The sequence below is a fragment of the Triticum aestivum genome, chromosome 2D (genome assembly GCF_018294505.1).
Source record: "Triticum aestivum cultivar Chinese Spring chromosome 2D, IWGSC CS RefSeq v2.1, whole genome shotgun sequence".
NCBI classification, from domain to species: domain Eukaryota; kingdom Viridiplantae; phylum Streptophyta; class Magnoliopsida; order Poales; family Poaceae; genus Triticum; species Triticum aestivum.
Window position 1 is genome coordinate 620,127,704 of NC_057799.1, and position 27,867 is coordinate 620,155,570.

At 45.5% G+C, this 27,867-nt stretch overlaps 2 protein-coding genes across 5 annotated transcripts; one reads left to right on the forward strand and one right to left on the reverse strand.

Moving 5' to 3' along the window:
- The first annotated feature begins 15,069 nt into the window (after positions 1–15,069).
- LOC123055022 (uncharacterized) lies at positions 15,070–26,254 on the forward strand. Of its 4 annotated transcripts, none has more exons than XM_044478921.1 (6): positions 15,070–15,304; positions 15,393–15,446; positions 15,588–16,223; positions 16,436–16,658; positions 16,744–16,826; positions 26,064–26,254. In XM_044478921.1, exons 3-5 carry the CDS (start codon positions 15,634–15,636, stop codon positions 16,819–16,821), a joined length of 891 nt encoding a protein of 296 aa, XP_044334856.1. In that variant the 5' UTR covers positions 15,070–15,304; positions 15,393–15,446; positions 15,588–15,633; the 3' UTR covers positions 16,822–16,826; positions 26,064–26,254. The 4 variants fall into 4 exon arrangements, with proteins under 4 accessions (XP_044334856.1, XP_044334858.1, XP_044334857.1 ...); XM_044478923.1 differs by lacking the exon at positions 26,064–26,254 and adding an exon at positions 17,815–18,241 and having other exon boundaries at positions 15,393–15,505; XM_044478922.1 differs by lacking the exon at positions 26,064–26,254 and adding an exon at positions 17,815–18,241 and having other exon boundaries at positions 15,522–16,223.
- On the reverse strand, positions 18,899–27,456 carry LOC123055021 (putative protease Do-like 14). Its single transcript, XM_044478919.1, has 10 exons — positions 26,941–27,456; positions 23,776–23,916; positions 23,554–23,687; positions 23,210–23,467; positions 22,248–22,378; positions 21,973–22,093; positions 19,746–19,838; positions 19,579–19,656; positions 19,395–19,477; positions 18,899–19,296 (listed from the first exon to the last, which is right to left on the reverse strand). The coding sequence occupies exons 1-10, from the start codon at positions 27,422–27,424 to the stop codon at positions 19,236–19,238; spliced, it is 1,584 nt and encodes a 527-aa protein (XP_044334854.1). The 5' UTR covers positions 27,425–27,456; the 3' UTR covers positions 18,899–19,235.
- Positions 27,457–27,867: the final 411 nt, after the last annotated feature.

Here is a 27,867-nt window from a genome sequence, read left to right on the forward strand (position 1 = left end):
GCATCAAGATCTATAGAGATAGATGAAGACGCTTAATAAGTTTTTTCAATGAGTACATACCTTGACAAATTTTTGAAGTAGTTCAAAATGGAACTGTCAAAGAAGGAGTTGTTTCCTGTATTGCAAGGTGTGAAATTGAGTAAGACTCAAAGCCCGACCACGGCAGAAGATAGAAAGAGAATGAAAGTCATTCCCTATGCCTCAGCCATAGGTTCTATAAAGTATGCCATGTTGTGTACCAGATCTATTGTATACCCTACACTAAGTTTGGCAAGGGAGTACAATAGTGATCTAGGAGTAGATCACTGGATAGCGGTCAAAATTATCCTTAGTGGAATAAGGATATGTTTCTCGATTATGGAGATGACAAAAGGTTCGTCGTAAAGGGTTACATCGATGCAAGTTTTGACACTGATCCAGATGACTCTAAGTCTCAATCTGGATACATATTGAAAGTGGGAGCAATTATCTAGAGTAGCTCCATGCAGAGCATTGTTGACATAGAAATTTGCAAAATACATACGGATCTGAATATGGCAGACCCGTTGACTAAACTTCTCTCACAAGCAAAACATGATCACACCTTAGTACTCTTTGGGTGTTAATCACATGGCGATGTGAACTAAGATTACTGATTCTAGTAAACCCTTTGAGTGTTGGTCCATGGCGATGTGAACTATGGGTGTTAATCACATGGTGATGTGAACTATTGGTGTTAAATCACATGGCGATGTGAACTAGATTATTGACTCTAGTGCAAGTGGGAGACTGAAGGAAATATGCCCTAGAGGCAATAATAAAGTTATTATTTATTTCCTTATTTCATGATAAATGTTTATTATTCATGCTAGAATTGTATTAACCGGAAACTTAGTACATGTGTGAATACATAGACAAAACAAAGTGTCCCTAGTATACCTCTACTTGACTAGCTCATTTATCAAAGATGGTTATGTTTCCTAACCATAGACATGTGTTGTCATTTGATGAATGGGATCACATCATTAGGAGAATGATGTGATGGACAAGACCCATTCATTAGCTTAGCATTATGATCGTTACAGTTTCATTGCTACTGCTTTCTTCATGACTTATACATGTTCCTCAGACTATGAGATTATGCAACTCCCGAATACCAGAGGAACACCTTGTGTGCTATCAAACGTCACAACGTAACTGTGTGATTATAAAGATGCTCTACAGGTGTCTCCGATGGTGTTTGTTGAGTTGACATAGATCGAGATTAGGATTTGTCACTCCGTGTATCGGAGAGGTATCTCTGGGCCCTCTCGGTAATGCACATCACTATAGGCCTTGCAAACATTGTAACTAATGAGTTAGTTGTGGGATGATGCATTACAGAACGAGTAAAAAGACTTGCTGGTAATGAGATTGCACTAGGTATGAGGATACCGATGATCGAATCTCGGGCAAGTAACATACCGATGACAAAGGGAACAACGTATGTTGTTATGCGGTTTGACTGATAAAGATCTTCGTAGAATATGTAGGAGACAATATGAGCATCCAGGTTCCGCTATTGGTTATTGACCGGAGATGTGTCTCGATCATGTCTACATAGTTCTCGAACCCGTAGGGTCCGCACGCTTAAGGTTCGATGACGATTTGTATTATGAGTTATGTGATTTGATGACCGAAGTTTGTTCGGAGTCCCGGATGAGATAGGGGACATGACGAGGAGTCTCGAAATGGTCGAGAGGTAAAGATCGATATATTGGAAGGCTATATTCGGACATCGGAAAGGTTCCATGTGATTCGGGTATTTTTCGGAGTACCGGAGAGTTACGGGAATTCGCCGGGAGAAGTATTTGGCCTTATTGGGCCATACGGGAATAGAGGAGGCATGCCAAAGGGAAGGAGGCGCGCGCCCCCCATGGGTCCGAATTGGACTAGGGGAAAGGGGGCAGCGCCCCCCCCCCCTTTCCCTTTCCTACTCCCTCTCTCTTTCCCTCTTTCTTCTCTCCTACTCCAGAAAGGAAAAGGGGAATCCTACTAGGACTTAGGAGTCCTAGTAGGACTCCCCAGACTTGGCGCGCCCCCTCTTGGGCCGGCCTCCTCCTCCTCCCTCCTTTATATACGTGGGCAGGGGACACCCCAAAGGCATAACAGACAATCTCTTAGCCGTGTGCAGTGCCCCCCTCCAAAGTTACACACCTCGGTCATATCGTCGTAGTGCTTAGGTGAAGCCCTGCGCCGGTAACTTCATCATCACTGTCGCCACACCGTCGTGCTGACGGAACTCTCCCTCAGCCTCAACTGGATCAAGAGTACGAGGGACGTCATCGAGTTGAACGTGTGCTGAACACGGAGGTGCCGTACGTTCTGTGCTAGGATCGGTCGGATCATGAAGACGTACGACTACATCAACTGTGTTGATAAAACGCTTCCGCTTTCGGTCTACGAGGGTACATGGACACACTCTCCCACTCGTTGCTATGCATCACCTAGATGGATCTTGTGTGTGCGTAGGAAATTTTTTGAAATTACTGCGTTCCCCAACACCTATCCTGCTGCATTTCGTACACCGCTGGCAGCAAAGCCCCCCTTCCCCCCCCCCCCCCGACATGGGAGCCCACTTGTGCTCCTTTGTGCATACAAATGTCTTGCTGTGAAGATAACCTTGTACACATGAAGCATGAAGGAATGCAATTCGATAATTCCTCATGTGTGTAGGTAAGGTAACTGAGGTATAACAAAACATATCTCTCTGGTAATTAATTAATTGATAAATTTGTAATTTCGCATGCAACTCTCGTTTCTCATGGCATTATGTGCACACACATGCAGAAAACATTCTCTTGCCACACATGGATATGGGTCGATCTCTTAATGCCTTGCATAACCCAGTTGGCCGAGCACTGTACTTGATCACTTAGAGCCTAGTGGGATGATGCATTGGCATACGCACGAGAGAAGTAAGTCAAGATGGATGAGAAGCAAGTCAAGATAGATGAGCAGGAAGTATATATAAATAAATGTTATGCACATCCAAAACAATGAGATGCCACCCCGGATAGAAACCTTTAAGAAACTTCGATATGGACTCCTAGTTGGTGCGATTATTTGTTTCGTACTCCCAGTTGGATCAGTAGCAGGATTCCGTCCGGTGGCAGCCATTGTACTCATCATGTTTTTCGTTTAAGCATTACCTAGAGGAACAATGACCAGTTATTTTTGTTAGTTCTTGGACTATTAGGTGAGTTATTCTTAGTATTATGCATGTAATCAAGATCATCTCAAAAAAGGCAGTGCTTCTTCATATGTTATCGATCCTGCAGTATTATTCATTAAAATTTGGCTTAATATGGTATGTTAACATGGTACTCATGTCTGAAGTAATCAAGTGGCTTCACTTGGCACATGTTTACACATGTCTATAATAATTCCATTTTGACCTCAAAGGTGTTATGAATTTAGAATATCGCATCATGTTCATGTTGCCGCTTAATGCTTACTTATTCAAAATGCATGATTATGATGAATATGTTGTCTAGTTGGTCGCTTCTTAGTCCATTGCTAACCTTCGCCCGTACTAAGCAAAAATATTGCTTGTGCATCCAAAATCCTAATCCAAAGTTTATTTCCATAAAGAGTCCACTATACCTACTTATCATGGGTTGAAGAAGTCATTGCAAGTAAATTGTCATCATCGCGCCCCTATTTTGTTGTCTAAGTTTCTAAAGGAGGGAAATGAGTAGTTTTCTGTTCTTCTTGTAATGGTTGCGATCAAATAAATCAAGTCTATTAAAAGTTCCAAAAATCCTAGCAAATGGAAGCAAGAAAATAAAGTTCAAAGTGCAAAGTTCCAAAGTATTTATTACAAGAAGAATGGGGGTTAAACATGCCTTTCTAGTCTTGAAATTCTGAAAACAACCTTCCAAAATATGGTGTCACAAGTTTGCCAGTTTGTTAAAACAAGCGTATGGCAATCCCTGCTCCCCTCTGTGAAGGGTTTATCTATTTAATTTTATGTTGTGTCATGACCTTCCTAGAGCACCAACTCAGAAAGCATAGTTACCATTGTTAGTTTAAGATGCATTTGGTCTAAGTAGCATTATGTGATGTATGAATGTGATGCTCTATACTGAATAATAATATCTAGTCACCACTTGAATTTCATTGGTGTCTTGCATTTATGTTTTGCTCACAAAAATACCAGCGGGAGACCATGTTGTCATATTTTTATTATGTCTATTTTTCGATCATGTTGGTATTTCAGATGCTTTATTATAACTTCCTAATTGATTGAAATCTTATCGCAAGAGAACATAGTTCTTAAGCCTTTTTTATTCATTCTGTTAATCTCATAAGATAAATGTAAAGTGATAATGGACTAAATTTCTATGCATACACTAAATAAAAGTGCTAGTAGAAGTTTTGTTTGTCGCGCCAGTTTGTCAACTAAATTTCTTGAGGACAAACAATGATCTAATCTTAGAGGAGTTGATACATCTCAAATGTATATATTTTTCAAGCACTTTTGCTATGTTTTTGCCCTCTAGTTTGCATAATTCGAATAAAAACTAACCCGGTTGACATTGTTTCCAACAGAGTTTTTCCTTGGTGTTATTTTTGTGCAGAAATAAACACGACTATAGATTCAAACACTATTGACCCCTCACCACTGACCATCCACTGGCCATGCATCACTCATGTGCGCATACACTAAATGGCCACCAAAGTGGTGTCGGTACTCGGTAATAACGACTTTCGGGCTAGGCAAGATGTTTATCACAAACCGGTCTAAAACTGAACGATCAGTGATAGCTATTACCGATGGTCAAATAAGACCAAAGGTACTCACTAACCGACCAATAAAATTGATCCATCTGTGTAGTTCATTCAAATCAGGCCCTTCGTTTTTTCCACAGGTCAGTATTGCATTGTTCGTGTCCTGTTATATTCAAGCGTTCACTACCTCTCCATAATGAAACCCTCACTGTATGTCCCCGACACCACTCTCTCTTCATCATTTTTAGTACCACTCTTTGCCGGTCATAACCGTTCCCAGCCACGGGTCATATTCTTTTCACTTTTCTTCCCCTCTATCCTAGCTAAGTCGGGCGGAGAGAGTCTGGCGCCACGGTCGGCATCGTGTTGCTCAAAGACGCATATCCGAAATCTGAAGGAAATATGCCCTAGAGGCAATAATAAAGTTGTTATTTTATATTTCCTTATTCATGATAAATGTTTATTATTCATGCTAGAATTGTATTGATCGGAAACCTAAATACATGTGTGAATACATAGACAAACACTGTGTCCCTAGTGAGCCTCTACTTGACTAGCTCATTGATCAAAGATGGTTAAGGTTTCCTGACCATGGATGTGAGTTGTCATTTGATAACGGGATCACATCATTAGGAGAATGATGTGATGGACAAGACCCATTCGTTAGCTTAGCATTATGATTGTTCAGTTTTATTGCTATTGCTTTCTTCATGTCAAATACATATTCCTTCGACTATGAGATTATGCAACTCCCGGATACCGGAGAAATACCTTGTGTGCTATCAAACATCACAACGTAACTGGGTGATTATAAAGATGCTCTACAGGTATCTCCGAAGGTGTTTGTTGGGTTGGCATAGATCGAGATTAGGATTTGTCACTCCGAGTATCGGAGAGGTATCTCTGGGCCCTCTCGGTAATACACATCATAAGAAGCCTTGCAAGCAATGTGACTAATGAGTTAGTTGCGGGATGATGTATTACGGAACGAGTAAAGAGACTTGCCGGTAATGAGATTGAACTAGGTATGAAGATACCGACGATTGAATCTCGGGCAAGTAACATACCGATGACAAAGGGAATAACGTATGTTGTCATTACGGTACGACCGATAAAATCTTCATAGAATATGTAGGAACCAATATGACCATCCAGGTTCCGCTGTTGGTTATTGACCGGAGAGGTGTCTCGGTCATGTCTACATAGTTCTTGAACCCGTAGGGTCCTCACGATTAACGTTCGATGATGATTTTGCATTATATGAATTATGTGATTTGGTGACCGAATGTTGTTCGGAGTCCCGGATGAGATCACGGACATGACGAGGAGTCTCGAAATGGTCGAGAGGTAAAGATTGATATATAGGACGATAGTATTTGGACACCGAAAGTGTTCCAGAGGGTACCGGGTACATATCGAGTCACCGGAAGGGGTTCCGGGCATGCCCGACAAAGATATGGTCCTTATTGGGCCAAGAGAGGGACAGATCAGCCCACAAGGGGCTGGTGCGCCCCCATATAGGCCAAAATAGGAGGAGAAGGAAAGGAGGGAAGGGAGAAGGAAAGGGGAGGATTCGGCCTCCCCCTTTCCTTCCCTCCCCCCTCTCTTTCCTTCCCCCTCCGATACTTATGGAAGGGGGGAGGCCGACTTGTAGGAGGCGCCCAAGTAGGATCCCTCCTACTTGGGGCGCCCCTTACTGCTCCCCTCCCTCTCCCACCTATATATATATATGTGGGGGGCACCGCTAGAACACACAACATTGATTCCTAGCCGTGTGCGGCGCCCCCCTCCACAGTTTACGCCTCCCGTCATATTCACGTAGTGCTTAGGCGAAGCCTTGCGCGGATCACCTCACCATCACCGTCACCATGCCGTTGTGCTGATGGAACTCTCCCTCGACACTTTGCTGGATCAAGAGTTCGAGGGACGTCATCGAGCTGAACGTGTGCAGAACTCGGAGGTGCCGTACGTTCGGTGCTTGATCGGTCGGAACGAGAAGAAGTTCGACTGCATCAACCGCGTTGTCAAACGCTTCCGCTTTCGGTCTACGAGGGTACGTGGACACACTCTCCCCCTCTCGTTGCATCTTGCGTGAGCGTAGGAATTTTTTTGAAATTGCATGCTACGTTTCCCAACAAAATCCACCGGCACAATCACTACCTTTGTGACATTGATGAGTGGATTCTATGCATACTTTTTAGAGTATACTTTAGTGCCAAAATCTCCCATATCATACCATCTTGCACTTATTCATATCCTCAATGCATAGTTTTCGGTCTTTACTCATTTTACTATGTTCATTTCCCAACTTTTATTTTTATTTAGTTTTTGTTAGTTTTTCTTTGTTTTGGGGTCTATGTAGGTGTATCGGTATGTTCATGCACTTGGCACATCAAAAAAGCACCAAGTTACAGGAAACCTAGAGAAGTTCCAGGCACTAGATTAGAGCCCTATTGAGTGTTTAGTGTTTTAACATTTATTAAAGTATCCGAATTGAAGATCCAATGCCTTGGGTGAATTGGTTTTTTCTAGAGGAATCCAACGAGCCAAAAACTTCAAAATCGGAGTTTGTACGAAGAAATGACGATCAAAATACGAGATAGCTCCTGGAGGCCGGAGTGTTCAGTGACCATTGGTACAAGCGCAAAGGGTCATACCTGCACTGGCACCAGAGGCCGACGACACTAGTAAACCAGTCATAACTTTGTCGATTTTGCTTTGATTTCATCACAGTTTGTTCCAACGTGTTACTTGACGACCAACGCATGTTTTGGGAGAGGGTTTGGCTCCCCTGGAGCCCTTGGATGAAAGGAGGAGAGGCTACATCAACGGAGGAGGCCCATCCTATATACTCACCTCCAACCCTAGCGACCGAGATCCATCTCAGTCATCATCTCCAAGTCCCATCTCCTGGTGCCACACCTCCATAGCTGCAACTCCACCAAAGATAAGGGCCAAGACGGAGGAGCAGTTTTGAGGTTTGGCTCCGGAGATACTCCGTGATCTGCAAAAACTTTGGCAAGGAAAATGAGAGCGTTTCCTTTCCTTTTGATTTTCAGAAAAAAAAATGCAACAGTACTTTGACAGGACGTAAAGTTGGCGATTGGACATGGGTCTAGCGGAAGACCGGGCCGACGCCCAGCCCGTAGGCATGCATCAGCTAGCTAGTTGATTCTCTGACGCCATTACGCCACAGCTGCTGCTCATGCTCGTATTCCGGGAGCCGGCTCCTCTGACTTGCAGGAGCAAAGGCAGAGAGCTACAGTGGGCCATTGTGTAAAATAGTGGAGGAAAGTCAGGGAGTAAAGCAGGGACTGTAGACAAAAAGCTGCAGATGATTACTGTAGCGAATTACTGTACATAAGAGCGTGTTCGAATCACTGTTTATGCGTGCCTAGTGAAGCAATGTCAGGGAGCTGTAGCTCTCTCTGACTTCCCTTGGAATGTTAGAGGATCTCATTCCGTATTCCGGGCTCGCCTTCTCCATCCATCCCCTCTCTCCCTCTCATACACGCGCAGTGACTTGTTCCCTTTAGTCCAGCTCCGACGTGGTCGTTTCATTTTTGTAATCTCGTACGTGCCGTGTGTTCTGATCAGGAGTGAGAGGTGATCATGAGCAAGACATTTTTGCTTAACTATTAAGGTTCTGTCAGTTACTGTAGGTTATATGTTTGCTCACTTCGTTAACATCTACGTATATGTGAGCTACTGCTACAGTACACTTGTATGCGCGGTTGAACACGGAAACTGGGAGGCTTTCGGCCACGGCAGTGGACAGTCTTGTGTATTTTGTACGCTGTGTGGTCAAATCAGCACAAAAGTGGTGGCCTAGTAAACAGAGCTATGCATGTTTTAGCATGAAACGGGAAACGTCAAACATGTGCTCTTCTGTTTTCTGTGTTCCTATGGATGAACTGCACTCAGGAATTGTCGTTCATGGAACACAATTATTATTGCATAACAAAGGATGCAAGAATATTCAGAACAGATGGATTTGTACGTTACATGTTTTCTTTATCAACAATGGAACATTTTTTTCATACTACAATTTTATCAAGAAATCTGTTTCGGCCTACAGGCTACAGCATGAGCGGTTCTACAATCATAAATAATTCTTTTTTTTAATCCGTTTTGGAAAAAACCATTTTGAAAATCCGTTCCAAAATAGATGACTCAACTTTAGTATAAAGTTAGTATAAAGTTGAGTCATCTATTTTGGAACGAAGGGAGTATAATTCTTTTTACCATTGGCTCAAGAATGGTCCGGATGTGAACATGAACCTTGAACAAAAATGTAACTAATTTTCTTCAGTGTGTCATGAACACGAAATTAGAACACAAAATCTTGTTTGAACCATGAAGAAGGATTAGATCATGAAAAGAATCACCATGAACGGAAGTTTTGAGATCTGCACCCTTCCCAAAAATCTGATACACCACTCCATTCATGAAAGGCATCAAGTAATAATCCTTGACAAATAGTACATCAAATCTTCTTCAACAGATTTTTTTTACCAGAAATAAGCAAGAGAAAAACATATTTTTTGAACATGTCAACGGGGGAGGTCCCACCTGAATATTGTCTCTATTCGAAGAAAATGATCCAGTTTATGAGGACAACCAGGTCAAAAAGAACAGGAAAAACAAAACACCCAAACATAATTACAACACAACGCAAACACCAACAACCTAAAAATTAGGTGGTTGGTGAAGCAGCACTGGTTATGCTGAACCATCTACGAAGCAACACTAGCAAGACAACACGGTGACAAATTCAGAGGTCATCGTGAGAGCACACGAGCAACAACAACATCGAAGCCGATGACATGGGATAACACATGGTTCCACTGCCAGGGAGTTGTGCCATTGCCAACCCTTAGACATCAAGCACCCAACATTAGGGCGGTCTTTCATGTGGCAAGATGAGGATGGCGGAGGGGGGGGGGGGGGGGGGGGACGCCGGCCCAATGAGCATGCACAAAGAGAGGGTTAATTCAGCACCAGAAGGGGTTGGCATGAAGTAGCGGAGGAGTGACATGATCACAGAGAGGCCTTCGAAAAAATATCTCAACCCATGGCTTTCTATAAATGGAGAACACTCACAACCCCGAGTTGGCGATAACGGAGGATCCAAGCAAAAAAACGGGACAGAATGTTGCAGGAGAACTCACAATGCAAGAAGAAGAGATTATCAGGTTGCAGAGAAGGGGACAATAACACGAGGGCCCGCAGATAATCCAATGCAAGATCCTAGGTGGATGCGCTGAAGCTCCACAACGATGCCTCGAAGAAGGTAAGTGGTGCCAGGGGCATCGTCGCTGCTGCCGCTAGAAGGAGCTACTGGAGAGATTCCCCCCGGAGACAGATCAACATGGGGTTAGCCCCCCCCCCCCCCAAGTCTTGTGTTCCAATTGAGTGTGGTTGACATAGGCAACATGGCTGTGGAGGAGAGGAACCTAGGGATCTCAGGCCGAAGGGAGCACACGGCAGAGAGCGCGAGCAGGGCCTAGAGTCGGAGAGGAGGCGCAAACATCGAGGCTTGGGACACCGTGGCGACCAAGCGAGGGGTAGTGCATCCCGCCACTGGGCATGAGCCAACAACACGGGAAGGGGTGAAGGAGAGCCACACAAGCAGCATGCCTCAGTTTTGCTGATGGGCACTGAGGCCAACTCCACCACGCGACCCCAAACGGGCGTCCGTTTTGTCCGGATTCTGCCTGTTTGGGTAGGGTAATGCGGTCGTGTCCGGACGTGTCCTGGGATGCGGTGGCCGTGCGCCCAACGCGCGGCCGCATCCGTTGGCCCCATCCTGTCCGTCAGGGCCAAAAATGCCCATATTTTCATCAAAACTAGTTTACAACCCAAATATTTGTCTGAAAATTAAAATAGTTTTACAACCCAAATATTTGAAATTGTCTTTAATAAAATAGTTTTACAACCAAATCGAAATTGTCTTGACTGGACATAAAATGAACCAATACATCTATTGGTTGCCAATGTGATCCCACACGTGCTCAACCAAGTCATTTTGAAGATTCAAATGAGTGTGCCAATCACGCATCTCACGGTGGAATTGGACAAACTGTTCAAATGTGGCCGGGTCTTGGTGCAGGGGCTCAATATTTTCACCTTGATAATCAAACCCTTGGTCGAAGATACTCTCATCACACTCGTCCTCGACGATCATGTTGTGCATGATCACACAAGCAGTCATCACCTCCCAAAGCTTCCTTTCATCCCATGACAGTGCAGGGTTTCGAACGATACCCCACCGGGATTGAAGCACACCAAAAGCACGTTCCACATCCTTTCTAACACTCTCTTGCACTTGGGCAAATCCCTTTCTCTTCTCACCTTGGGGTTTCGAGATTGTCTTCACAAAAGTTGACCACTGAGGATATATACCATCGGCTAGATAGTATCCCTTGTTGTACTGGTGACCGTTGATCTCAAAGTTGACAGGTGGGGAGTGGGCTTCTGCAAGCCTCGCGAAGACTGGAGAACGCTGCAACACCTTGATATCATTGTGAGAACCTGCCATGCCGAAGAAAGAATGCCATATCCAAAGATCCTGCGATGCCACCGCTTCTAATATGACAGTGCACCTGTTGACATGCCCCTTGTACTGGCCCTGCCAAGCAAATGGACAGTTCTTCCACTCCCAGTGCATACAATCTATGCCGCCAAGCATGCCTGGAAAGCCTCTAGCTGCGTTGGTCGCCAACAATCTCTCTGTATCAGCGGCAGTTGGCTGCCTCAAGTACTCTTGGCCAAACACCTCGATCACAGCCTGGCAAAACTTGTACATTGACATTAGACATGTTGTCTCACTCATATGCACATACTCATCCACCAGATTGCCTGGAATACCATATGCAAGCATGCAGATGGCCGCGGTGCATTTCTGGTAAGAGGAGAATCCAAGCTTGCCAAGGGCATCCGTCTTGCACTCGAAGTATGGGTCATGAGCAACCACTCCCTCTCGGATACGATTGAACACATGCCTTGCCATACGAAAACGGCGACGAAATTTATCCGGCTTGAAAAGCGGAGTGTTCGCAAAGTAATCGGGTAGAGCAGGGCGTGGCCTCTCTCCCTGTTGCGGTTCAGGTTGGGAGCACGGCCAGGGACTGACCCCCTGTACCGAGGAAGCTGCCGTTGAATGTGGTCGTGAACGACCAGTGCAGCCACCACAAGATCTTCATCATCCGACGACGAATCGTCCGATGAACAAAGGAAGTGATGGAAGAAAAACTCATCTCCACTGTCCATACCTTTGTGGGCAAAATATCGAACACCTTGCGGTCGTGGTGGCGAAGAGGCCGCGATGATCACCTCGACGCAGCAGGGATGGTTGTCGGCCGGCTAATGGCCGCTCTGGAGCTCTCGTCGGAAGCTGTCGAGGCCGCCGTGGTACGTCGTCGGCGGTCGCGTCCCCTCTGCCACCGGCAAAGACGGCGACGACCAAACCTCCTCTGATTGACGGCCAAAACTACGGCGAAAGCGCGGGCGTGGTGGCGGCCATGTCGAGACGTGGTTTGATAGGGACGACAGGGGGGCTGCGCGGTGAGGAGGCGGCCGGAGAATAGCGGCGGCGCCGGCGGCGGGGCGGGGCGGGAGAGAGGGGATGGAAGCGTTGGGAGCAGAGGGACTGCTAGTGTCCCCGACAGGCGGGCCACGGGAGGGGGGACAAGGGCATGCGTCGAGGCCGTCCGCGCGCGTCCTTTTCACCCCAAACCGAGCGCAAGTTTGGGCCGGGATGGGTCGAAAAGGACGAAATCCGAACATTTGTCCGTTTAAGGCCGCGCGTTGGGCCGCGCTATTCGTCCGTTTTATTCCAAACGGACGCGTACGGACAGGATGGGGTTGCGCGGTGGAGTTGGCCTGTGTGAGAGCCAGCGACGGCTAGTATTCACTCGAGTTTCCACCAGGGAATTGTCTAACCGACCAAACAAACGAAGGCCTCTTTGATTCGTGGGATTTCTAACACACATGAATATAATGACATGTCATCTGCACGCAAAAAAATGTAAGATTCTTTACACGAGGTTGAAAAATTAATTACAAAAACTAATACAAAGGAATCCTAAGAGCAACTCTAACGCAGGTACCCATTTCGTCTGCCGCTATCCGTTTGGGTCACCGCGGACAAAAATGTTGGCCCAACGCGCCGACCTATCCTATATAGGTAAGAAATTGATCCCCACTATCCTATTTATCTTAACATGCATACATGCTACCTCATCAAAGGCCCACCACTACATGCATGAGAAAAAGTTTTTCATTATTAGTTGATCTAATGCACACATTTCACCTCACCACACATGCTACCTCATCAAAGGTTCACTCAACATGCATGAAAAATGGTTTTCCATTAAGTTATTCCACTTGTATTCAAAAAAAATCTGACTATGCAATAATCAAATACAATATATGATATTTATTTTTAGCTTTAGTTCATATATTATTAATTCAACTACGGAAGCTTCATACAATGAAATCACTAAAATATATTGCAATTAATTCCCGTAGCAACGCGCGGGGTATTCTCTAGTTCTCAAAACGCGTCCGCGCGGACCCATTTACGGCCCGAATTTGCGGCTGAAATGCGTCAGCGCGGACGCGAAGTAGACTCGCCGCGCGTCCCTTCGGTGTCCGCCGCATCCCCATCTGGCAGCCTCCCAACTACCATAGTCGTATTTATTAATGACGACCGCCCATCGTGGGCCCACACGTCAGCGACCGTGGTCTGCCTTTTTAAATCCGAGTGTGCAGTGGGGGGCCGTCCTCATCCGCTTCCAGAAGCCCCCGTCCCCATCTCGCCACCACATGTGCTTCCTCGTCGGCGACAAACCCTAGCACCGCAAATGGGCTTCTTCTCCGGCAAGGCCAAGGGCAAGGCCCCCGTTGGCCCTTCCCGCGCGCTCCCCCCACCTCCGCCCCCGCGTCTTCCCGTCGGCTGAGGCAACGCATCAGCGTCCGAGTGCACCAGGCGGAGTGGCACTGGGAGCACCGTGTCCTCCTCCCTAGCCCGACGTGACGCTGCCGCACGATTGGCACTTGGATCCGGAGAGGACCACACTGCCTGCGGCGCCGCTGTCGGCGCGGGCGCACACGGAGGAGGTGTGGCGCCGGCGGCAGCTGCTGACGCCGGAGCAGATCCATGATCCCGCTACGCGTTAGACTCCCCCGCTTGGGAGCAGTGGTCCGCCTTCGAGCACGAGGAGGCCAAGAGACGTGGCGTCCGCGACGTGCGGCATGGCTCCCCGTCGCTGCCCCTTGTCGTGCGCGATGAGGACTAGGAGGAGGAGGCCGTCTACCAGGCGGCGCTGGCGGCAGTCCTCTGCGAAAGCGAGGAGGAGGAGTGGCGCAAGGAGGAGGCGTACCAGGCACGCATGACGGAGGCCATGGCGCTCTCCGCGGCCGGTGACTGTGTTGTGCCGCCGTTCAGGACGTCGTCCCCCCGTCAAGGCCGAGCCGGAGCCGGAGCCGGAGCCAACCCCCATCGAGCGCTACACACGGACCGAGCGAGTGCGCGAATGGGTCTGAGCGCCACCAATCTAGATGGGGGCTACGCCGGCGCAGGAGCAGGCCTACCTCGAGCAGTGGCGGTAGCGAAGGCTGGCCGAGGAACGCCGCGAGGGCGAGTACCTCGAGATGCTAGAGCGCGGCGCGTAGGAGGAGCGCCTTGCCCGCGCTGGGCCAGCCCAGCCGGTGGCGATACGGCCCGCGACGGACGACGTCGCTCGAGCCTGGTCGACGACGTTCCCTTGGGCTAGCCCGGCACCGATGCTCATTAACCTCACCGGCCCTTACGACGACGACAAGGACGCCTAGGGCAAGGAGCCTCCTCGTAGTTTAGTTTTCTTTAATGTTTTAGTTAATGTTTAATTACCGTTTTTATTTTTCAAAATGTTGCCGGCAATGCTTTTTTTCGCACGAGCACAAAAATGGGTCGGGCCAGCGTTAGGCGCAAGCGTCGACCCAAGCGTAAAAGCGGACATGGGTGTTTGGGTTGGCGCGTTGGAGTTGCTCTAAGAAAAAAAATTCATTGATCGAAGAATCAAACACCATCCTAGGAAAAATATCCTACCTATTAGAATCCTCCAAAATTCCAAATCCGTTGAATCAAAGTGGCCCTAAATTGTTGGGCGGGTAATACCAAATCTGAATTCCACACTCCCTCCAAAACAAACGCCCACCCGCCGCCACAGGGCTTCTGGATTTTGGCACAGCTGTTTACACATGAAAAGCAAGCAGCCTTTCACCGGAGCGACCAGTTGCTCGAACTGCTACCACAAAAAGCAGTCCTCTCTGAACCCCTGTACTCCTGTAGCTGTAGACCACCCCCCACAGCAAAAAATATTTTCTCCTCTCTGGAGACCAGTTTGACCAGGAAGACGAGACCCCCTCCCCACTTTGTCCTTGACCAGTTTGACCCGTGTCCCCGTCCGTCTCTCAGAGGGAGCGGCCAAGAGTAGCAAGGCGCATCTTTGTTTCAAGAAGGCAGGGAGGCGGACAGAGAGCCGCTCAGCCGCGTGGGTGTTGCTTGGTAAATTTCCTTCATTTTCTTGTGTTCTTCGAAGATCTGAGCTGGTTTCCTTCCAATCTTCTCACCCTATTGCGGCTCCTTTCTTCAGAGAAATGCTCCAGCGCTAAGAAGAAAGACAAGTGCCTCAGCCCTCGATTGCTTGGTGATTTTTCTTGCACCTTCTTTTGTTTCTTGAAGAGATCTGCCTCACCCTATTGCTTGGTGATTTTTCTCACAGCCAAATGCGTCTCCATTGTTTTAAGAAGAAAGACTAGTAATGAGGAAAAAAAGCTCCTTTCTGCAGAGATTTCTTCTTCTTCCCCGACGTTTCCTGCACCGAGAGAGCGACGATGGCCAGCGACGAGGAGACCAGCCGGGTGGTTCGTGCACTCGTGGAGAAGCACCTCGAGTCCGTGGTGAGCCTGAGGGCCTTCAAGGAGCCCTCCGAACCACAGCTGGGAGACGAGGGGAACCAGGACAGCGACGAGGAGCTCATGGGAGAGGAGGGGGAGGAGAAGAAGGAGGAGGGGGAGAGCAGCGCCCCCAAAAAAGAGGCCCTGACGCCGGTGTGCTATGGCACAGGAAGCATCATCCACTCCTGCGACCGATTCGCCCTGGTGTTCTCCGTCGCCCACACCTTCGCCCCGTTCCGTTCGAGGCAACCTGGGGCGCTGGTTGCCGAGGACACCACGCTCCTCGTCGAGTTCTCGGATGGGCAGATCCGTCCCGGCCATTTTCGAGCCATAGGGTGGAGCCATGACATGTCACTCATCATGGTGCTTACCAACACGAGGTACCGGCCAGTCAAATTCATCGACCACAGCTGCCCTGCCATGGGGTTCTCCGCTCATGAAAGGGAGGCGCGTGTGTACAGCATCTGCACCTACCCCGCCGAGCGACGCAACGCCCTGATGGGCACCGCGTTGTCCGGCAAGATATGGTCAGTACTGCTGTAAATTTTCACATTCCAGTGATTGATTCCGAGTGCGTGCTAGTTTGTTCATCTTCACATTCTGAATTTCTAATTACACCGTCAGATGCATGCATGGGATAGGTGGAAGAATCACATACCAATGATTGTCTTTATACTGAATGCATGCATTCCACTAATGCTAGTAGTAGTATGTAATGGTTCGAATGTTCATTCGGCAGTGGACCTCTGAGGCGTGGGCGAAACGTTGATAAAGTGTTTGAGCCAGAGCTAAGGATGTGCGAATTTGTCATGGGTGGAGCGAGCGGCTGCTCTGGTGCTCCTCTCTTCACGGCAACTCGCCATGTCATGGGGATGTGGCTGTCTCAAGTGGGGGAGTGCAAGTTTGCAGTGCTTGTTCACTCCATATGTGAATGGCTTCGCACGACCTACAGATTTCAAGAGGTGAGTAAGTAGTTTGTAGTGCCCACCGTCAAGTGTATGCTTGTTCCTGTGTTACTTACATCTATTCAACTCTGAACTTGGCCAGACAAGCATGAAGCGTCTGGTACCCAGGTTGGCATCGCTATACTTAGAGCATCTGAGGCGAGTCGATCCACAGGAATGATTCAGGTATAATATAGATTTTCAGTGTGGAAATTGCTTTTGGCTTCCTTTGAAATTCCTTTAGAAAACACCAACTTCAAAGTTTCAAAAAATTCTGAAAATAAATATACACACCAGTATGCTACTTGTTTGTATAGTTTTATGACTGAAACATTTTAATGTGAGCACGTACACTATAAAAGGACATGAGTTTTTGTGTGTGTGTGTGTGTGTGTGTGTGTTTAGCTCACACCAAAACGTATGTTATCATGAAATTTTGCTCACATGTAGTGTACATCTCTAAATAATTGTGTATTGTTTATGTTTTCTTAGAACTTTCAATGTTTTTATGTAGATAGTATTTGCATTATACCAGCTCATGTCAATGTTGATGCGAGAAAAAACGTTAGTGTATAAAGTTTCCGGTCTGTTTGCATGGGTAAACTTTCAGAGGCTAGGGATGATACTTCAGTACTGAAACCAGTATGCTGCTTAGTAATGATACTTAGCTAGAGCATTTCTAGCCCTTCCCCTAGAGCTACGGTGGAAGTGCTAGGTGGGGATTATTTCCCTTGACGACTTTTTAAAGGGTATTAAAGGATTATAGGGGAACGGATGTCTTATTTCAAGTTAGGCACTACATATTGTTTTATATTATAGTATCACACATGTAAATTTAGATGGGTCGATGTCTTTTGCACTATTTATCTCCTCAAAGTGTAAGGAGTTATAGTTTAAGAAATCATTTAAAGCGTTGGGTTCGGCTAGAGATGCCCTAAAACTATTTTGCATTGTTGCAGTAGAATAAATGATGCTTTGCTCTCATATGTCTTGGAGTTTAGAGAGCAGAAATTGTTTTGCTGTAACTTCTCCGGACTATCTTCAGCTTGCTGGGAGTAACTAGGCTGCTATAGCAAATTAGCTTGTATTCACAGCATTTACTTTTATCAGTTGCTTACACCAATCCAGCTGCTCTACTCCCCTACTAATCTTATTTGATACTATGTACTTGTAGGCACTTGGTCTCTGCTCAATGCCTTGCTTGTTAGTGCTCTCTGTAGCATGCGGTTTTCTTCACTTGTTGTCCGACTATTTAACTGATGGAGCAGCCGATTTTCTTCACTTGGCGTCCGACTATTAACTGATGGAGTGTTTGTTAATTCGTAGCTCAACTTTCTCAGTAGCTTATGATATCTTTCCTCATGTTATCATCCGGTTTAAGAACCAATTTGGAGTTTCTAGCCTTATTGGCATCGTTTCAAGGGCAGGTTGAGCCCCAGACCCCCTACCTCCCTGGGCGTTGGAACTCGCTCAAATGCAAAACCTGAATCATGGCATGACTCGTTTTTTCCCCATGAGGGCCATTTTCAATGTTGTTGCAGCATTACTTTTCTCTGCAGTACGTAGAAAACATAAGAAAAATGTTACATCATTTATTTTTATTTTGAGCTGGGAATCATCATTCCATTTCCAGAATGCTGGCAACCCAAGCCTGGGCGAAGGCTCGTGTTGATCGCCTGGACAAGCTGCTGTGCTGCTGCATGGGGTCCGTTTCCAGAATGATGTTGCTCACATCACATCACACCCCATTGGCCCATTCATGTGCTCTGGTCATGGCCAGTGCTGGATACAAGCTTCCACTTCCGTTTGCAGACTGGGCATACCTCCCCTTTGCAAATTCAAATTCAAATTCATACAAGGCGGCAAAGCTCGAGAGAAACAGTTTCCGTCCCAGTTGGTCGTCCAGCTGACTTCACTGACCGGGTCTCATGCCCCAGAATCTTTCTTTTCAGAGAGCTGCATCTTGTGCCCAGAAGATGGATCAATCCACGTGGGACTACCAATCAAAATCAAAAAGAGGTTCCGGGAGAGTCTCCATCATATTCTGGGTCAAAAGTATATTTGAATGACTAAATATAAGTGATATGTCACAAAAGTTATATTGTTAGGTTCATGTTTGAAATAATTTCCAACAACACCATTTTTGCGACATATAACTTGAATTTTATTAGTTAAATTTACGGCCAAGCTTTGACCCAAAATATACGGGGGCTAATAAACCCGGGTGGGGGGAGTAGTACAATAGTACCACGAGCATATGACATCCCAAACCGTTGCATGCATTATGTCCGCTTCCGGGAAAAGAACTTTGCTTCAGGATCTTTCCAAAGATAAAGGAAGTTGATAGCAAGTCCGTGCTTGGCATTAAAGCGGTGGATCAACACAGGATCTGCAGCTAATTACAATGCAATCCCACACACAAAAACGTGCCAACACCGGCGCACCGAGGGAGGCCACACCATTCCAAGAGTCCACGAGGAGTCTCCGCTCTCAACCAAGTACTCCCTCCCAGCCTACTCACCCGACTCGGTCCACCCGTATGCGAGGTTTGGGTTTCGACATTAAACGTCTTATATTTTGAGACCGAGGGAGTACCTACCAACGCGGCGTGACATTTATTAGGCGAATTGTGTAGCTTGGCATAGGTGCAGGCCATCTGGATGAAAAAAGAAGTCATAAGATGGCTATGGTACAAACAATTTTTAGCAGAAACATACCGCTAATATACATTTTATAAAAGAAAAGAATTTTTGCCTGTTATAGTTGTTCTCTCTCAGCATCTCTGCGGCTATAGTTTTTGACACCGTGCTGCCATCTCTTTGTCGCTTTATCACAACCTAAGAGAGATTGTAAACATGAGATAATTTTGTGGCAAAGAAAGATGGTAAACGACATATGACGGTGTCCCAAAAAACGATGGATGGTCAAAATTAAATACCTCAATTGTCATGTCCCCAGCCCAACCTCCAAAGGCTTCAGAATGAGCTTTTGCATCATCCAGTAACATTGCACCAAACTGATGCATGAATTTTGAAGGTATATTGATTACAAAAAGGGCTACAGCCACACAAAATTATAACAGTAAGCTGTCGGACACATACTTACCTCTGGGACACTAGAGAGAAGTTTGTCACCACATTTTACAAGAACATCACCGACACGTAACCCAGCAACATCAGCAGGTGATCCCTCAACAACCTAATTAGCAACTTATTTAGTCCATTTTATACAAACATGCTACTAAAGCAAGTATATAATAGGCCAGAAAATAAATAAAAACAAACATAATTCAGATATTGCATTTTTTGGGAACTCAAAAATCTATAGCAAAAAATAGTGTATTGAAAAAACCAACAGGTGCACAGTAATTCAAACAGTAAATTCACTAAACAGCAAAGCAACCCTGCTAAAAATATAAGCACGCTTTTATGTGCAGGAATCCCTTATGACTAAACAGATACCCCCGCTACCTATTTTTCTTACCATCTTCTTACGCCATGACATCAGGTCAACTCATAAAACTCATGTTTTCCCTTCTCCGAAATGGCCTATGAGAAAGGCCACTAATGGGCAGACTGGCCTCCTAGGCTCTAAGCCTAAAGCGTCTGTTTCATGATTAACATGGGACGATTGCTTTCTGCCGCCACCGCCTATGCCCCTGCCGCTGGTGCCTCATGCCCCTCTCTCCTGCTCGCGATTAGGTTTGACAGAGTGCTGCGACAGGCGTTCTGCACTAGTCAATTCTCCATGCTTGGCCAATGAACTAGCGAAGGTTAACACTACCGAATTTCTATTATTGTACAATAATCTCTCTCAACTTTCATCTTGCCCGTGCCTATTTTGGTCGTGTGATCCACGACGCTAATTCTGAGATTCACGGCAGTTATGAAGAGAAAAGAGCCACCAAACACCATAAAGATGACAGCGTTTTTGGTGTTTGAATTGGATGCTTGGTTGAGCGCCAATGACCAGCAATGGCGTTGCTGCCATGGTCGATGTGTCTAATATGTCAGGCCTTCTATATCTGGTGGCACAGCTCACACCTATACCTAAGGTACCGTGTACAAATATGGCAGTTAGGTTGATATAAATCATCGTACAGATTTTTCATTTGGTCGACTGCAGTTACATCTAATTTGCATGAACTACCTATATTTTTGTTAGATTCGTTACAAATTAAACATACCAGTTGTTAGTAGTTTTCATGTCGTCAAGCTTAACAGTTCATTTTTATGAGAAACAGAGTGGAAAGAAATAATTGGGCCATAATTATTTTTTCTTTCACAGGTCTATGTTAAAATCTTGGTCAATATCATAAAGCTCTTCGAGAGCTCTTCCTACATATTTCCCCCTCATTACCTTGACTATTCGTGCAACTTCTAGACTGCATCATGCATGTCTTGGAAGGAAAAACTTAGGCAAAGTTCAATATCTCCATGCTTAATTATTCATACTATTTTTGCACATCCAATATTATTCTGTTTGGGCCCGTGGCAATGCGTGAGCTACAAAATTAGTAAAAATTAATGAGGAAATCCTAATTGGATTAGAAAAAAGAAGTGTTCCCGTCAAGTTTCTAAATGCTTGCTGTACCACTCTATATTTCAGCATCACCTGCAGAGCAATTCTGATTTGATATGTCATTCCGAAATATCAGACTGGCACCAATCAAACACTATCCTACCTTTCAGACAGATAAATCAGTCCAATGCGAACGATCCGTATTGACACTGCTGTCTGCCTAAAGGTGCTTGAGGAGCGTTGAGCTGGCAACAGAGCTCTTCCGGATGGCAACAGGGCTATTCCCCAAAGGGAGTGCCTTCCATTCCAGCTTCCTACTACTCCCTCCGTTCCTAAATATAAGACCTTTTGGAGATTTCGATATGGACTACATACGGAGCAAAGTGAGTGAATCTAACTCTAAAATATGTCTATATACATCCGTATGTAGTCCATATTGAAATCTTTAAAAGGGCTTATATTTAGAAACGGAGTGAGTAGTTATCAACGGCGGCTCTTGCGTTCACCACCATCCCCACCAACAATTTGGCAGGAAACATGGCCCAATTAAGAAACTAAATCGAATAACATTGGGATTAAATTTATCATATAGGAACATAATTTCTGATATTATATTACTAAGCATGTAGAAGCCAATCCTGTGCAAATCCAGTCCACTATTAAGAACTCGTCTAACATTCCGATTTAAAGATGACATATGCCTATCAGTTTACTCTAAAATTGGAGAGCTCATATTCTTAAAAGGAATATTTTGACATACAGAAAAGTAAATAAAGCACAAAAGAATAAAAAAAATAGAAGAGATACATACCTTTGAAACATATAAACCCTGGTCAACATCTGGGAATTTTTGATAGATAGGCTCCAAGACGGCCAGTGGAACCATATGAAGAGAACTGTACCTTAATCCAAGCCAGGGGCTAATTAATTTCCTGCACAATAAGAAAAACTCTTATTTCACACATGGTGAGCGGGAAAAAGGAACACACTAAAGAACAAATGAGGAGTCTTCCCTAATAAGAGTGGTAAGGCAAAACCTAAAACAGAAAAAGAAGCAGTAGAAGAATCACAAGTAGAATAGTTTACCCGAAGCAGTGATGTTGTTCCAGGATCCTTGATACAATTAACATGGGAAGGTATGATGTTTGATTCTTTTCGTAGAAGTTGATACCAAGAACTTGACCGTTGTAATTGACAAGAGGTCCTCCAGAACCAGCCTGCCAAAAGGGAAAAAACAATGGAAAAGTGTCAGCATAGTCAAGAAAACCAAAAAATTGCACCCCCCGCCCCCCCTTTTTTTGGCATATTTCCTGCACCCTTGTACAGCTCTATATGTATATATGTTCTCTCGGGTATCCACCTCCACCTTTCCCAGGTTTCAACAACCTCTGCTAACTCTACAGATGTCATTCCTTAAATTTGGCCACCCCAGCCTGCAACACAGAGCACCAACCAGGCCCAGTTGATGCAGCCATTTGGTCAGAGCCAAAGGGGAAAATATGATAAGAGGGAGATGAAAGGTGGCTTGCGGATGGCAGCTGCTTGAGTGTCTTAACTCTAATGCACTCAAGTAGAAAGATAGTTAGCGACACCCGGTCAGTGATACATTGGCTTTATTTTCTTTCTTTTTTTGCCACTGTGGCTCCTACCTGCACTTTGAGCTAATTCTAGGTGTGCCCGTTGTAATAGTGGAATAGTGTGCCTTACACTATAGCATGCATGGTACTGAAACTCTATTTGTAAGTTGTGACACTGTGTATTTTAGTGTTCCCCGATGTCTAACTTGTCTGACAACCAAAATGTGAGATCAAGAATAATGCACATGAACAATTATAGTAGAATTAACCTAGTATTTGGTGTAGTTTGTAAAAAAAACAGATCAATCGAGAACATCAAGGTCTTTTTGGTAGAAACTTTTTCCCCTTCTTTTGAAGAAAACAGTTCACATTGATGAATGGCTTAGCTTCACTAGACTGAGATAAAAATAATAACAGAAAAACAAAGAATGACACCAATAGCACTAAAAATCAAGACGATGTATTTTATACCATGGAAACCTTGCAGCTTGACACCAATAGCTCCGCGCACCCAAATTTGCTTTTTTTGTTTACAACTTGACCCCGTGAACACATGAGAAGACCACCTTCATATGCACGTCCAAGTGCTAACACGGCGCCATTGTTGGTAGTGCCTTCTTCTAAGAGCGCTAAATAAGCTGCAATTTTGACGACAGCTACATTATAGTGAAAATCCACAAGAAAGATGTGGCCATCTGTTATATGCCCATCAGGTAGAAGAACCTTGACCTGAAATCCGTTGTCCAGCAAAACAATCAAGACCAACTGATAAGAATAAATCTACATGTTTGGCAATGGATTAAGGCAGCAATTACCGTCACATCAGATATCACATTACTGTCTCCATTCAGAGATCTAACAAGTGTTGCTGAGGTTAAAATCATATTTGCACCAGTATTGTCTGTTCCATGCATCACAAATCCCGAACATACACGGATCCTCTTTCCACCTAAATTTTATTAACAACACCTTACTGGGGCTTCAGCTCAAACTAAATATGGAGAAAAAAATGGCTACTAAGTAAACCTATGATATACCTGCAAAAGAAGACAGGCTGACGACTGACTTTGAGACCAACAATGCAACTTTACGAGCCTGAAGACTCTCAAGGCTGCCATCATTGGAGTCACCAAACGTATCCTCCACAGAAAGGTCACGTTCCCCAGAGAGGCCTTTAACTACAATATATGCAATTCAGAGCCATGGATATTGTCAGAAAGAAAGAAACACATGTTGATGCCCAATTAGAGTAAATATAATTACTTAGCGATAACAGATTAACCGCCTAAGTCTTTTTTTAATTTTCCAGATTAACTGCATACGATTGAGGACATGGGGCGGCAAACAAAAATCATGTAAATGTTTTAGTGAGAGAGCCTTTTCCACATATGAAGTGACGGCCACACTTATAATCTGACTAGGTGCTTTATAAAGCAGTTGTCAACATGTACATGTAGAAATACAAAAGACATACTAAGAACATACTGGTCAAGTTAGCAATAAAGTGAAAGAAACTAAATATGGCCAAACAATACAAACCATGAGCGCTAAGTGACTTTGGCAAAACTAAGAACAACATTATGACTAGTCATCTTATGTACGATATGCATTTAGTGAGAGGCAACCCCCTCATTTGAAGAGTTTGAGATTGAGGCATTTTTGCCGTGTTGTGACTTGTGACTCACCTGAGCCCCTCTGTCCTTTTTGTGCCTTTGAAAGCACTCTGTATGTTAGTGGCCTTGATACTGGTGCTGATATGCGGGTAAGCAGCCTTTATATGAAGAACAGCTGAGCTACCTTCAACAAATTGGTAGGCAGCTTACAACAGCAACCAAAGTCATGCCTGTTGCAATATGCGGATGACACGATCCTATGCTTCGAGGATAATCCTAGGAATGCTCTTAATATTAAGCTGCTGTTATATCTTTTTGAAGTCATGTCTGGGTTGAAAATCAATTTTATGAAAAGTGAAATCTTTTCGATTCGTGCTGATGACACTACTATGCAAAATTATGCTGAGATGTTTAACTGCCAGATAGGTGACTTCCCTATCAAATACCTAGGCATGCCTGTGCTGGTTTGAAGTGTAGTGATTGGATCTTTGTAGATGACAAATTCATCGATCATTGTGAAAATTGGATTAGTGAAGTTCTATCCATGGGAGGGAGGCTGATCAAAGTGAACTCTGTGCTGTCTCATATTCCTACATTTTACATGTCTATGTTTCTTTTGAACAAGACTACCTTGGAGAAGTGGGATAAACCCAGAAGAAAATTTTTCTGGCATAGCAAAGGGAAAAAGAGAAGCTACCATATGGTTAAATGGAGCCGTATATGTCGATCCAAAAAGAAAGGGGGGTTGGGTGTTAAAGACTTGAGGAAACAGAATATTAGCCTTTTAGTGAAATGGTGGTGGAAGCTTGAGAAAGGTAAAGGGCTCTGGCATGATATAGTTAAGGCTAAATACTTAAAGAAAACTTCGGTCGCTATGGTAAAACACAAAGCCAGTGACTCGCCTTGCTGGAAATCACTTCTGAAAGTGAAAGACCTTTATATGCTGGGTAGAGGTATTAATTTGAACAGGGGAGATGTGGCTAGACTCTGGCTTGATAGCCTGGATGGTAGAATTCCTTTTAAAGACAGATTCCCACTGCTTTTTGAGACTTGTACTGATCAAAATTGTACTGTTGACAAATTTAAATGTCTTGATCAGATCTCCTCTTTTAGGAGGAGGATGTCTCCTGAGATGAAGAAACAATGGGAGGAAATGAATAAAGAGATGCTAAATCTTAAACAAAATGATTGGCCAGATGAGGTTTATTGGAAACTGGACAGTTCGGGCAAATTTTCTACAAAGTCCATGTACACATGGCTAGAAAAAGATATAGCAGGATCTAGCTTTAAATGGATTTGGGATGCAAAGCTGCCTCTTAAAATACAGATCTTCTTGTGGCAGATGGCACTGAATGCCATCCTGACTAGGGACAACATGAAAAAAAGATTATGGCCGGGGGATCCTTGCTGTTCTTTCTGTGACCAATTAGAAACAGCTCAGCACTTGTTTTTTTTGTGCCCTGTCTCCAGGGTGGTGTGGAGAACTGTAGGTTCCTTGCTTGGAACTGATTGCTGTCCTAACTCTGTCTGGCAATACTATGTATGGATGTACAGCTTCTTACCTGGGCTGGACAAATTATACACTGTTGGTTTAGCTGCTATATGTTGGACTATTTGGCTGGCCAGGAACCGAGCCACTTTCGAACTCAAATGGATTAACTCTCCGTTTGAGATTGTATTTACAGCTTGTGCCTTTTTGATGTACTGGGCAGGTCTCCAGAAAACAGAGAGGGGAGAGATGATGAAAAAAGGAGCAGAGATGCTGAAGGAGAACACAACACAGATGATGCTGCTTTGCGGCCCCCCAGCTCCAGCTAGGGACGGACGTGATGGAAACTGAGGTAGAAGACGCTGCGGACCCTGATACCTTCGATGCATCGGGTGGCCGGTGGATGAACAGGGGTGGTGTTCTTTCAGTCCTTGCTGTGGGGGTTCTGGTAGTTCATTTGGTATGTTTTTTTGTTATGGCCGCTGTGGCCTGGTGCCTGATGGTGGTGTCTGAAAGACTTGTGATACTTTCCGTAGGTGTTCGTTAGTGCGGTTTTGGGTGACACCCAGGTTTTCGCCCCATGATCTATTGTTCCTGATGACAGGCGCAGATAGTGGGTTTCCTGGTGTTGCCCCGAACTCGCTTTTTCTCTTTCTCTCTAGCCTTGCTGGTTTCAGTTCCTGAGACTTTGTATTTCCGTTATGAAAGTAATGGATAGGGGGAAAAGCCCGGTTCGAAAAACAGCAACCAAAGTCTCTAACGCAGCTTGTTGTATGCAAAGGCCGCGCTCTGGGATCTATGGCAAGCCTAACTAACGTCCTTCGAATAAGCAAATCGAAAGGCGCTCTGACTCATACTGAGAGTAGAGTCATTTATTTGGGTTAATTTCCTGTTCAATCAAAGAATGTAATGTACTCCGTAATTGTCACCCATCTACAAAGTAATACACCCAGAGAAATCTACAAACAACTACTAGAGTTAACTTCCATATCAGTATCACAGCAGATATCGGTATATAGTGTTATTATTCCTTAAAGAAGTGCGGAAAATACACAAATGAAGGGGAAAAAACAGATCTTTCATAGAGCAGTTGTTCTTACGTAGCTCGGCAACTTTCTTCTTCTTAGCGGCGTCGACGGCAAGGATATCCCGCATCTGCTCGGCCACCATAGCCCTGACCTGAGCCGACCCGTCGTCGTCGCTGGTGGTGGCGCGGTGCTCCTGGGACGGGGCAGGTGGAGGCGGCCGAGCCTTGGCGCTCCCCCGCTTCCCCTTCCTTGCCTTCTTCCGCGGCCCCGTCTCGCAAGCCACGGGCCGGTCCTCCTCCCTGCCCTCGCCGTGGGACCTAGTCATGTCACCGCCGCAGGGGACGTCAGGAACAGCAGCGGCAGAGGCCAGGGGAGACGAGTGGGGCTTGGAGGATCGTGGGGCGGGGGTTCGACGGCGTAGCAGCAGGCGGCGGAGCGATAGAGGCCGGAGGGAAAGCGGTGGCTGGTGGACAGCGCGGCGAGGCGGGACGGTGGTGAGGCGCGGTGGTCGGGGAGAGGACGGATTGGGTCGAGGTGTTTGGGTCGAGGGCCGCATCAGGCTGCCCTTCCTCTTCCTGGCTCGGCCGCTTCGGTTAAGTTGCGTCCGACCGAATCTGTCCGTATTCCCATTGGAACACTTGTTAAAGTTGTTATTCCCTCTTATTTTTCCTTTTTTTTTTCTTTGAGTGAACTGCACAAAACTTTTTTTTAAGACAGTACGGATAAATGGAGTAGACGAATCGCCGCCGACACCCGTTGACTTCGTGATGACGTGACGATGGCTGCTTGTCTACCGTCTCGTCTGATTAGTGAAGCTGGGATTTCCAAATCGAGCCAAGAAGAAATTGTTGGGCTAGACCATGTTGGAGTGGCTTGGGACTGAAAGAATCACGGTAAGGGCTAGTAGTTGTTTTGGGTTGAATCTTCATATGATATCGACGACGGAACTGAACGCTAAATAATGGATGTTCACAGTGATGGGAGTCGCCGTCTTACGAA

Coding starts and splice junctions, on each gene's coding strand:
- LOC123055022 (XM_044478921.1), top strand. CDS start 15,634: ATGGCCAGCGACGAGGAGACCAGCCGGGTGGTTCGTGCACTCGTGGAG. Junction 16,224..16,435: donor GCGTTGTCCGGCAAGATATG/GTCAGTACTGCT, acceptor TTCATTCGGCAG/TGGACCTCTGAGGCGTGGGC. Junction 16,659..16,743: donor CGACCTACAGATTTCAAGAG/GTGAGTAAGTAG, acceptor GAACTTGGCCAG/ACAAGCATGAAGCGTCTGGT.
- LOC123055021 (XM_044478919.1), bottom strand. CDS start 27,424: ATGCGGCCCTCGACCCAAACACCTCGACCCAATCCGTCCTCTCCCCGA. Junction 23,468..23,553: donor ATGTGATATCTGATGTGACG/GTAATTGCTGCC, acceptor AACGGATTTCAG/GTCAAGGTTCTTCTACCTGA. Junction 19,839..21,972: donor AGGGTTTATATGTTTCAAAG/GTATGTATCTCT, acceptor GTTGCTAATTAG/GTTGTTGAGGGATCACCTGC.